General features: G+C 25.8%; 1 protein-coding gene and 1 long non-coding RNA gene across 9 annotated transcripts in view; one reads left to right on the top strand and one right to left on the bottom strand.

The window, feature by feature from the left end:
* Positions 1 to 1,016: 1,016 nt before the first annotated feature.
* Positions 1,017 to 13,263, bottom strand: part of dally (division abnormally delayed protein) — a 643,966-nt gene continuing 631,719 nt past the window's right edge. For all 8 annotated transcript variants that reach the window (XM_070111680.1, XM_070111679.1, XM_070111678.1 and 5 more), the window contains 4 exons: positions 12,395 to 12,567; positions 11,566 to 11,773; positions 10,471 to 10,618; positions 1,017 to 10,405 (listed from right to left, as the gene is read on the bottom strand). In XM_070111680.1, the coding sequence (XP_069967781.1) occupies positions 10,239 to 10,405; positions 10,471 to 10,618; positions 11,566 to 11,773; positions 12,395 to 12,567 (696 nt within the window). In that variant the 3' untranslated portion in view covers positions 1,017 to 10,238. The remainder of the gene's footprint in view (positions 10,406 to 10,470; positions 10,619 to 11,565; positions 11,774 to 12,394; positions 12,568 to 13,263) is intronic.
* Positions 11,818 to 12,370, top strand: LOC138857826 (uncharacterized). Its single transcript, XR_011397027.1, has 2 exons — positions 11,818 to 12,038; positions 12,107 to 12,370. It is a non-coding gene; the product is annotated as an uncharacterized lncRNA (long non-coding RNA).

The raw sequence follows: 13,263 nt of genomic DNA on the forward strand, positions 1-13,263 counted from the left end.
TTGCTCACGTTTATTTCTCTCCAAGAAGCTGCTTATTTGTTGAAACCGCTGATATCGGATTACTATAGTAGATAGCTGTCATACAAACTGAACGATCAAAAAGTTTTTGTGTGCAATCGTTTTTATTTGTGCTTCGGGGAAACCAAAGTTAACGATTGCTCTTGTTTTAGAGTTTTGTTGATATAGTTTTTAACTCATTAACTTAGTAACATTGTTATGTTTTTTTGCGTGCTTTTTAAAGGTTTCCTAACCAAACTTAAACTAATGATCTAAAAGATCTAGAATCTACTCCAAAACAAGTTGTTATCATAAAATTCAAAGTCTTGGTGTTATTTATTCTTGGGTTTAAAATTTACTGTTTTATTGATTGTAATTCATTTTACAAAAACTTCATACATACAAGCTTAAAGAAAAAAAAATATAGTGGCTATGAAATTATTTCAAGTTGAAACTGAATCCGTATTCCAAACTTCATTTTTGTAACTTAGTTTTAGGTGTATTACCTTTACGGTACAAAACTACCAACATAACTTTTCCTCTACTTGTTTGTGTAGGTATTTTACATGTACATATACATATGTATGTTTATATGCTATTGTTTATTATTTTTTTAATCGTCCATTCGCTAATCTATAGTTGAACATTAAGTTTATGCGTATAATATCTATGTACCGTATATTGTAGAGTTGTTTTTATTTTTTACTCACTTCACTTTCTGAATCTTTATCTATAAATTTTTTATAATTACAAATTATTAATTTATATTAAATAAACAAAAATAATTTCGATCTTTATGTAAATATGCAAATATTTATAAGTATGTTTTTTTGTTTATATGTAGAACCTAAAAATTAAAATTCACATGCGAAGTTAATAAAATAGTACGCTTAGGTTAGCTATGGAAGTATTAATTCCACATACGAGTACATAGCAATTGTGTATGCTTAGAAGACGAGTTGAAAGCGATGGTGGTTGTCCCCAATATGCATCGAAGTATTGTTTTAGATTATACTGGGTGAAGTATTTTTATGAAACTCACCTACAATTAACCACCTATAACGATTTAAGAGTAATTCAAGTTTCCACGTGTTGTAGAACAAGTTTAAATGAGTTGTAGACTACAGAGAGCAAAAAGACAAAGTAGTATCTTTCTTCAAATGCCGGTCCTATCGAGCGTATGCTTTGAAATGTTGATATTTACACACAATACACCACATATTCGTATAATATACTCAAAATCTTCAAAAAAAAAAAGCTTAGAAAAATATGCGATATAAAACACCTCTTTGTCAAATTTAAAACCGTTTGACCTGAGTCAATAGCATTCATAAGACAACATTTTAGAAAACTGGCCACGAATTGCTATACGAGCCCAGTAATCGCTTTCTCAATGACAGCTATATCTAAGTATTTAAAATAGACGGTAATTTATGAACGGCCAATAACTCTAAATTTAACAATATTCCCGGTATTATTGGGGAAATGCTGTTGCTAGTAAAACAACAATTCACACAATGGTCAAATTGAATTGAATTATTTTAGAGATATGTGCGTAGTTGCATAAGTTTTTTAACTTAGTGTAAGCGGTTCTCAAAACTTTAAAGACGTTTTTCTCGAAACGCTGAGGAAATCGTACCCGCGTTAAAAAAATCGTAATCGCGTTGAATCGATTGACTTAAAATTTTCATACGACCTTTGCAGATATATTTGCTTATTGATCGAAGGAATACAATTTTTGATAACAATTTCGCTGTTTTAGCCAACTGAACTGTAAATTTTTTCACAAAAAACGACTCTTTGAGAAGCCGTCATTTTGTTGAAATTCAACATTTTGACTAGCCCATCCATTATTAACTGTATTCATCTTTTGTAATAATAATTTTGTGTTTTTGGTTTTTGGATTTGAGATAACTTTAAGCCGCATAATCCGCCTAACCTCCAGACACCTTTTTTCGAAGGTCTTCCTGAAGATCGGTTACGGCATCAAGGAAATCAAAAATCATTCAAAAAGAAATCTCGTTGGCTAAAGTAAATTAAACTCTGAAAATGTACATTAATTATATTTATTTATTAACTAAAATACCTGGTATAAATAAAAATTACCAAAAAAACGCGGGTTTCTGACTTGCAGCTGGCTAAACCGCTTGAAACTGTTTATTGGCTTTTGAAGCACTTTGACGCATTCACACATTTTTTAATTCATACAAAATCAAACAAAATTTTTTTAATAATAATTCATGTTATTAAAAGCAATTTAATAATTAAATGAAATGAAGACACTTTGCAATTGATTTCAAATTATATAGTCCTTCTTATACATATGTGTATGTGTGTAAATAATAGTGGCTAAAAAGCAGTCGAGAAAATTATTTTTCAGCCGTTAGTATTAAATAAACGCCATACATACATAATTAACATAAAGTAGTTCAATTGAAAAAAGAAAAAACAAAGTAAGTTATTATATTTATAGATTTTTATTACAATTACTAAACATTAATTGTTAATTTGCTACTAACTAAATTAGTACGTTTTCTTTGCTACAATCGTTACAATATTTATTTATATCGATTTTAATTAGTTTTTCGCTCGTTTAAATTATGGTACAAGTAAATATATTATTTAATAAACTGTGTTATATTTTATTCATTTCGTTTTATTATTTTTTTTATATATGGTAAATAAAATTTTTTTTCAATGAATTTTATTTTTATTATATTTTATATTTATTTTTTGTTAATTTTATTTTTCATTTATTTTAAATAATAATTTTTTTTTTTTATAACTACACAGTGAGCCTTTCACTAATCTAACAGTTGTAATTTATATTGTTTGTATATATGTAATGTTAATTAGTGTTTATTATTTAAACATATATAATATTTATATATAACTAATTGTGCTTATCATTCGCAGAACATGTACATATACTAAATATACATACATATCTATATAGACAGTTTATAGTTAATAATATTTAGCATATTTTTGTGCGAAATTCATGCAAGTAAGTTGCGTGCTTATGCTTAGTTTACACGTATTTAATTATTTTTTTATTTTTTATTATTATTTTTTTTTTACATTTGCGTTGCTTATTGTTTATATTTGTGTATTACATACTTTTAAAAGCTTAATTCCATTATTTATTTTTTTTTATCAGCTTATTTATATAATATTACCGCTAATGTGTGTTTCTTTAACTATCGTCAATAAATTTTCATTGCTTTTTAAAGCAATTTTGAGACCTTGCCGTGTTTGAAAATTGTAGTTATTGCTACAAAAAGAAATTTTTTTTTTTTTTTTTTAAGACAAAAAATAGGAAATGTGTAAGTTTTTGATGCATTTAATATGACAATGCTATATTATTTTTTGCATTATTATATTAAAGAAATTTTACTTCTGCAAATTTAAAAAACAAATTAGAAATTTGAATTTTGAATTTTGATGGCTTTTGACGCATTTTCTCTTCTTTTTAATTGTACTTTTAATAAAAAATATAATAAGCTACTTTTAATTTGATTTCTTCAAAATTTTAACAAAAATATGGAATATTATAATTTGCTATACTTTTTCAATGCATTTTTTTTAAAGAGCAAAAATTTTTATTAAAAATAAAAAAACAATTCATAACTGTATTTTAGCATGTTTTTACAATTTTATTTAGTTATTTGTAACAAAATTTTATTTATACATTTTGACTTGTTTTTGACGCATTTTTCTTTTTTTTAATTAAATGTTTTTTATTTTTCTAAAATCTTAACAAAATTATAGAATATTATAAACAGTGGTAAATTATTATCAATTTTACGCATTTTTTTGTAATAAAAGAGAAAATACAAATTTATTATTAACAAAAAAAAGTTAATAATTTAGCATATTTTAAATTTTATAGTTGTTGCTTTTTATTTATTTATTATTTCAGTTTCCATTAAGATCTGTTTTCATAAAGTAATTCCAGTTTGGTTCGAAACAACGCAATATTTTCTCTTTTGCAGTGCATATTTTCTCACCACACGCCTATTTATTGAACATTTTTAGCATTTTTGCTAAAAAAAAACAAAATTTAGTTTCTCACAATTTTAACTAAAGCATAGAAATTTGCAAATAATGACTCATTTTGCTTTGCATTAAAAATATACAATATTATTTTTTTTAAAACTATAACAAAAATATAAATATTGCTTGCTAAGCTTGCTTAACAATTTTTTGCATTTTTTTTAGTAAAAGAAAGAAATATATTTTTCAGAAAAAAGTTTAATCATTTAATTTATGTATCTTTTTATAATTTTTATTTAATTAATTTTTTTCATTTCATTTTAACTTTTGTTGTCATAAAGTAATTTCAGTTTGTTTGCATCGCCGCACTTTCTCTTTTGTAGTGAATATTTTTCATTGAAAATTTTTTTTGTAATTTTTTTTTTGTAAAAAAGAATGTGCTTTTGCATTACTTTACTAACTGTTTACAACGTTTTCTACTACAAAAATTTCAAAAATTTTCAACTACACTATTTACTTGTATGTGCATAAGCTTTATATTATTTAAGCCTACATGTGTGTGTGTTTTTGTTTTTGCTATTGGCATTTCTTTTCCATTAAATGTATTTACGTATTACACAAGTCTATTTTCGTTTAGTACACCACACAAAAGGAACAATTTCATTTGAACACTGTTTGTGAGCCTGTTTCACCTTTTAATTATTTTTTTTTAAATTTTGTTGTATTTTTATTTATTTTCACTAATTTTTACAACATGCAAAGTTTCGCTGTGCGTTTTCATTTTTTTAAATTTCACACTTCAACATTTAAGAAGGCAGATTACGTACGTAGTAAATAAGATTTAGTTTCAATAAATATTTACGTGTAAGTTCGTGGCTTAAGCTAACACTTCCAACGCACCTACATACATTTAGTTCAATTCAGTGTAGCTATGTTTGTTGTTAGTGTAATTCGTATACAAATTTTGTGCAATATTTTTCAATTCTCTATTTACCACTTCCCTTTCTTGATTTTCGGAAAATAATATGTATAACTTTTTTGTTTTAATTCCATAGGCATTCAGTAAACCCGGTTGATCTCACACGATCTTGGCTTGCAAAAGCTTTTAAATTGCAAAATATCTATATAAAATTGTTGCTTTAAGAATGCTAAGCAGTCGCAGACACATATATACACATATGTATGTATGCATGTGCTTATATGCGTGAGAGCAAATCGTTTTTGTTTGAGCTTTGAGTATTTTTTTTTTTGAACACAAATAATTCGATGCTGCGGAAATTATTGAATAATGAGCGTTTTTATCAAAAAACAGGATAAGAACTAAGTAAAATGTTGTTGTTATAGCAGACTATGCTACTAAAAGTGCACATGTATGTGTTGAAAACAAATACCTTGAGCTGAATCATATTTGATTTTATGTAGATAACGGTTTTAAGCACTTTTATTCTATGGCACATTCAAGTTCATTATTTTTATTGTTGTTGTATGTATGTATGCGCAAGTATGAGTATGGTGTTAGTGTTATATGAATTTAAGGTTGTAGTAAGAGTAAATTGCCTATAAAAAATTTAACTGTTGTCAGTGCCTAAATGTTGTTGTTATCCGATTTAATTTTTTTATGTTTTGATCAGTTTATTTGAAAAAATATTAGCATTGATAAGCTAGTCGCATGTTGTTGTTGCAAAAACAAACAAACAGTATGGATTGTTCGGATTTGGCACTTTAGTTTGTAAATAATTTTATAATATTTTTTCGCTTAATTTTCGGCTTTAAAAGATAAATTTTAGAAACACAATCCAAAAATAAAAACATTCATAACATACATACATATGTACTAAAATAATATATAGTCAATAATTTAAGACTTTTTATTAAATAAAAAATATAATTATAAAAATAAAAATAATAATTATAAAAAATTAAAATTTTTGTAAAGAATTATTTAGCTTTTGTAAATTTTTTTTTTTAACTTTAATTGATGAAAATATTGAAAATTACGAAATAATAAATAAAAAATAAAATAAATTATTATGATAGATTTGCTGATAAATAATAATTAAATAAAAACAAATTTAAAACAATAAAAAAAAAATAAATTAATATATAAAAAAAATATTAAAATAACAAAATAAATTTGAATACAAGTTTTAAATAAAAAAAGTTATCGCTACAATTATAATAATTAAATTTTATTTAACTTTATACATAATTTGTTTTATATAATTTTATAATTAAAACATAAAAGTAATTACAATTTTCATAATAAAAACGTCATGAAACAAACATTGAATTTAATTTCGAAACCAAATGATTTGCACTGAAGTAGCGAGTAATTAAAAAAATATGTGCACGAAATTGACTTGCAAAATTATTAAAACAATTTGCTTGTAATTAATAATTAAAAATTGCAGTAAGCACATTAAATAACTTAAAATATTTTTAAACAATAAAAATCATAATTTTTTAAATTTACATACATATGTATATCTTTATATCTACAGCAGCTTTATGAAATCATAAAAAAATTAAATTAAAAATTATTACAAATTATTATTACTACAAAGACTAATTTACTTTGCTCTTGTTATAAATACAAAAAATTACTTTTTATTAAAAAAATGTTATTTAAAAATTAATTTTAAATAATAAAATGTTAATTTGTTAAAAATTTTATTTTACTTTTGTCATAAGTAAATACCAAAATTACTTTCAATTAAATTTTTTAATATTTTACATTTTTTGCTTCGTGTTAATACAAAAGAAAAACAAAATTAAAGTGAAAATAAAAAAAGTTGAAAAAAATTTTATAATTTTTTTTCTTAGTTTTATTGTATATATAAAAATTAAAACAAGTAAATCCTTTTATAATGAATTACATTTACGATTTGTTTTAAAGACGATTAAAATTAAAAGATTTTAAAAAATAGTTTATAAATTGAAAAGAAAAGTTTTTAAATTAAAATAATAAAATAATAAATATAATATGATATTTTAACCTTTAATTTGTTTTTGACTATCGTGGCTTTCAAATGCTAATATTTTTTCTTTATTGCGCTTTAATTTCGTTGGCATTTGTTCAAAAAAAAAAAATTTAAAATCAATACATTTTATATTTTTTACATATATATGTAATATACATGCATTGTCCTTTAACATATGTTCAATTGTTACATTTTCTTGCTCACAAATATTAAATTTTAATTTAAAAAAACCTAAGAAACACACATTCTTACATAAAAAAAATATAACCGACAATAGTATTGAGTTAAAATCGAATAATTTATTACACAAATTTTAAGAATAGTTTTATTGTATATATAAAAATTAAAACAAGTAAATCCTTTTATAATGAATTACATTTACGATTTGTTTTAAAGACGATTAAAATTAAAAGATTTTAAAAAATAGTTTATAAATTGAAAAGAAAAGTTTTTAAATTAAAATAATAAAATAATAAATATAATATGATATTTTAACCTTTAATTTGTTTTTGACTATCGTGGCTTTCAAATGCTAATATTTTTTCTTTATTGCGCTTTAATTTCGTTGGCATTTGTTCAAAAAAAAAAAATTTAAAATCAATACATTTTATATTTTTTACATATATATGTAATATACATGCATTGTCCTTTAACATATGTTCAATTGTTACATTTTCTTGCTCACAAATATTAAATTTTAATTTAAAAAAACCTAAGAAACACACATTCTTACATAAAAAAAATATAACCGACAATAGTATTGAGTTAAAATCGAATAATTTATTACACAAATTTTAAGAATAGTTTTATTGTATATATAAAAATTAAAACAAGTAAATCCTTTTATAATGAATTACATTTACGATTTGTTTTAAAGACGATTAAAATTAAAAGATTTTAAAAAATAGTTTATAAATTGAAAAGAAAAGTTTTTAAATTAAAATAATAAAATAATAAATATAATATGATATTTTAACCTTTAATTTGTTTTTGACTATCGTGGCTTTCAAATGCTAATATTTTTTCTTTATTGCGCTTTAATTTCGTTGGCATTTGTTCAAAAAAAAAAAATTTAAAATCAATACATTTTATATTTTTTACATATATATGTAATATACATGCATTGTCCTTTAACATATGTTCAATTGTTACATTTTCTTGCTCACAAATATTAAATTTTAATTTAAAAAAACCTAAGAAACACACATTCTTACATAAAAAAAATATAACCGACAATAGTATTGAGTTAAAATCGAATAATTTATTACACAAATTTTAAGAATAGTTTTATTGTATATATAAAAATTAAAACAAGTAAATCCTTTTATAATGAATTACATTTACGATTTGTTTTAAAGACGATTAAAATTAAAAGATTTTAAAAAATAGTTTATAAATTGAAAAGAAAAGTTTTTAAATTAAAATAATAAAATAATAAATATAATATGATATTTTAACCTTTAATTTGTTTTTGACTATCGTGGCTTTCAAATGCTAATATTTTTTCTTTATTGCGCTTTAATTTCGTTGGCATTTGTTCAAAAAAAAAAAATTTAAAATCAATACATTTTATATTTTTTACATATATATGTAATATACATGCATTGTCCTTTAACATATGTTCAATTGTTACATTTTCTTGCTCACAAATATTAAATTTTAATTTAAAAAAACCTAAGAAACACACATTCTTACATAAAAAAAATATAACCGACAATAGTATTGAGTTAAAATCGAATAATTTATTACACAAATTTTAAGAATAGTTTTATTGTATATATAAAAATTAAAACAAGTAAATCCTTTTATAATGAATTACATTTACGATTTGTTTTAAAGACGATTAAAATTAAAAGATTTTAAAAAATAGTTTATAAATTGAAAAGAAAAGTTTTTAAATTAAAATAATAAAATAATAAATATAATATGATATTTTAACCTTTAATTTGTTTTTGACTATCGTGGCTTTCAAATGCTAATATTTTTTCTTTATTGCGCTTTAATTTCGTTGGCATTTGTTCAAAAAAAAAAAATTTAAAATCAATACATTTTATATTTTTTACATATATATGTAATATACATGCATTGTCCTTTAACATATGTTCAATTGTTACATTTTCTTGCTCACAAATATTAAATTTTAATTTAAAAAAACCTAAGAAACACACATTCTTACATAAAAAAAATATAACCGACAATAGTATTGAGTTAAAATCGAATAATTTATTACACAAATTTTAAGAATAGTTTAAAAATATATAATAACAATTGCAGCACATCAGTTGTGAAAATCGTATAGCCGGTTTCGACAGCAAATTTATTAGAATTTTTTTTTTGATAAAGCAGTTTTTATAAAAACTTTAAATATTTTCCAGAATTTTGTTTAAATCTCTTAATATTTTTTTTTTTCAATTTATGTACTTTAAATTTTGCTAAATTATTCTTATTCAAAATAAACGACAAAAAAATTATTTCTTAATTTCACATTGCCACATTTTATTAAAAGCATTATTTCACAAAATTATTTTCGAAATTATGCTCAGTGTTTCAGCTTCTTATTTCATTTACATTTTCGAAATTTTGTTCACAGCTATAAACTACTATTAAAGTTTGAAATGAGGCGCTCCAAGATATATATTTTTCAAATATACATATATATGTATTTTTAAAACCATAAATTCGCTAACTTTACTGGCAATACATAGTTACTGGCTTGTGCGCCTGAAAGTGTGCTACTACTACTCAGTTGATTTTGAGACAAATGCTTATCATTTAACTTTTTTTGCCGTTAAGCGGCTGTACATTTTACATAATAGCATTTACATACAAACTGCAGTATGTCTATGTGGCGTAGGTGCTTACTACATACATGTATATGTATATATATATATATATATATTTATCGGTATACACTAAAGTTTCAGAGTTGCACCCTTTACATGTTTACATATGTATATATATATCAATTTTAAGAGGCTCATTCGCACATAATGTGTGTATGTATGCGCATATCTGAGGCGCATACACACTCTTTTTCAATTGTTATAAATACATATATATTTTTATAAATATATATATATTTAAATTTTTTGTTTGTTTTTTACTTCCATTATTTTCATTTCCTCTTCGACAGCTTCGGTTATATAAATTAATTATTATTTATAGTATTACTAAAGTGAAACAACTTTCCGTTTGCATGCTTCATATATAATATAATTATTGCTGCCGGCTGATTGCTCGCCGTGCGCTCTTGGCTGCTCTCATTTAGCTGCTGCTCAGCAAAAAGCTTGCAATCGGGACTAGTAGTGCTGCGGTGGCAAGCAGTGTGCCAATGCCGCTGTGACGCGTCGCCGCGTTCTCTTGACGTGGCTGTATATCATTGTTGGTGATCTCGGTTGGGCCCAATGGATCGAAGGGCGATGAGGTAGCACCTGCAAGAATATATGAAAACATTAATACCGAAATCTTGCTTGCTTGCTATAAAAATTTAACTTACCATCGCCAGAGCCGTCGCCGTCGCCGGAACCATTTTGATTGCCGTACTCCTCATCGTCCATGTCGTCGGGCATGTGTCCGGAGCCCTCCTCGTCGTGACGCGCCATATCACTTTGTATATCCGAATACGAACGTGGGGTGGATGGCACCTACGATTTTTGTTAAAATTGAAATTATAGTTAATCTTTAACAAGAAAGAAGGGGCTAAGTTCGAGTACAGCGAAAAAATTTATAATTTATATCCAACTATAGTATATCCAAGGAACTATGTTCACCTAATTTTTTTGAGATACCTTATATATTGAGCGACTTATATGATATAAAGGCAACAGGAAGCTTGATATCCTTATAATGGGTATATGGGGGCTAATGGAAGTATTGATCCGATTTTACCCTGTTTGGACACAAGAGCACACTATTATTTGAAAAAATATTCTCTCTGAATTTTAATAATACACCTCAGAATTTTACAGATTTTTTCGGCATAAAATTAGCTATAAGCGCTGAGCGCCAAATGTTCGTTAGCAAGGGTCTTGAAAAGCTATGTTCCGATTTCGACAATTTTTGACATTTAACGCCATACATTCGAAGCACTATTTGTTTATGGTTTTATTCCCATCACTTTTTTGGTGTTTTGGAGTATATCTTGAGATATGGAATTTCATCTAAAAGTGGGAGGTCCCATTGTGAAATTTTTATACCGATTCCTATAAAGCCCTTTCCAACCATCTCCGGTGTAAAATTAAAAGTTTTCAGCCCACAGATACCTTTTTCCACCTCTATGTCTTGTATATAATGACGGGTTTTTATCTTAATTTGGGGCTTGGTTATAGCCTTTTATACATATGTTTTCTTTTAACAGTATTTTGTGAGCGTTTTTAAATTTTTACTCCAGTTATAGATTCGACCGACGGATGGAAAGACAGACAGCCACCCATAATTCGATTCGTCCCGTACTACTGATCAATTCTATGTATATATAATTCTATATCTATCACAATTAGTTTTAGGTGGTTCAAACAAGCGTTAGTAAAACTATTACCGTGAACAAAACTATTATATTCTAAGCAAAATGTTGCGAGCAAAGAACACTTACCGCTGCACCAATATTTTTGCGCACTTTGATCAATTTGTCCACCAACTCGTTCAATTTCGTTGACTGCGAATTTACCTCCAACGGCACTTCGGGATTATAACGTTGCGTATCGACACCCTGTGCCATGACTAATTGCGTGTAATCGCCAACACGATCGCCTGTCCAGCAGTTGTGATCATTTCGTTGTATGTCATCATCTTCGCACACACTGTAAAATGAAAGCAAAAAGTAGAATAATTGAAAATAAAGTTTGAAGTTTTCGAAAAATTTTCATTATTGTCATTTAAGGTTTTTAATAGTTTTCTACAACAAATTATTATTATATTCCCATTTCTAATATAATTATTGTCATCGTCGAAATTCTCTAAGAAGCACAAAATCCTAAAGCCCAAATGTTAACAACCTTTGTTCTTAGTGCCCGAGATACCATACACGAGGTGTTTCGGCCCAAACCGTTGCCACCCGTGAAAGTGGTAAGCATTGCTTTTATTTTTGTTGCCACTAACGGTGATCTCTATTATATTTTAATTCTCAATTGCAGCCCTGTCTGACCATGTCGAACAAGGAGATGTTCTGCAACTTCGTCTTTTTCAGCGCGGCTATTTTAGCACCCCTCTACTATACTGTTTTGCGTGACGCTCTACGCAAGATTCGCAGTGTAAATTATAAAATAGTTCGTGTGAGGAATTAAACTTCGCACCAATGTCAAAGAAATTCATGATCCGTGAGAGTAAATGTAATGTTTGCCAAAATGTTAAGCAAATAATAAATAATTGCGTCAATAAATTTAATATGTAACTGTAAATTTAGTAGAGATAGAGTTACTTACTTGTGGACGATGTTCGCGTAGAATTCTTTGGATTTATCGATTGTAGATTGGAAGTGCAGAATTTCCGCATCTGGTGGTGTAGCCCATTTAATGTTATGTGTAGTTTGGAGGCGTGGTTCGCTATCTTTAGTCAGTGAGGGTAAGAGTTTAGGTGTGCCACATGTTTTCTTAACCTAAAATGAAAATAAATGAAGATTTAATTAAGTGTGACTCAACTAAATAAGCTGATTTCCATATTTAAATATCGATTTTATTTATCTAAATACATAATATTGTATGTAAAATAGTAACATTATATTATAGCTGAAATATGTATATAATTTTAGATTATGACCTCGGGGTAGTGAGCGATGTTAGATATTATATAATACCCATATCTATATTATTATTTTATTAGTTACCGAAAAATCGATATTTTATTCCTTAGACACATTGTTCACATGTTCTCTCGACAAATATTATCATGGTTTGGGTTTTTAAAAATTTTTCAAATATACCGTTTTCGTTTCTTTAAATTTTTTTTTCAGGTATTACTGGCCCGTTAATATTCTGCTTATATCATAATTTAGAGAACTATGTTCGGTGAAATTTTCCAAGGAGGAAGTATATTGCGCTTTGCATCCTGAACAGGGTGTAATAAGTTTGTCACGAAGTTTATAACACCCATGAGGAAACGTAAGTGGCCCTTTAAAGTGTACCTATGTACATATGCATATATGTAAATGATCAGCGTGACGAGCAGAGTCGAGTTAGCCATGCCCGTCGCAAAGTTGGAAAAATTAGACTTTCTTCTACCATAAATAGCGAGCTCTTTAATGGCATCGAGTCATTAATGGACTTTTTCTTGGATCAGAAATACTGTCGAAATA

This window comes from Bactrocera oleae, chromosome 6 (genome assembly GCF_042242935.1).
Source record: "Bactrocera oleae isolate idBacOlea1 chromosome 6, idBacOlea1, whole genome shotgun sequence".
Lineage (NCBI taxonomy): Eukaryota > Metazoa > Arthropoda > Insecta > Diptera > Tephritidae > Bactrocera > Bactrocera oleae.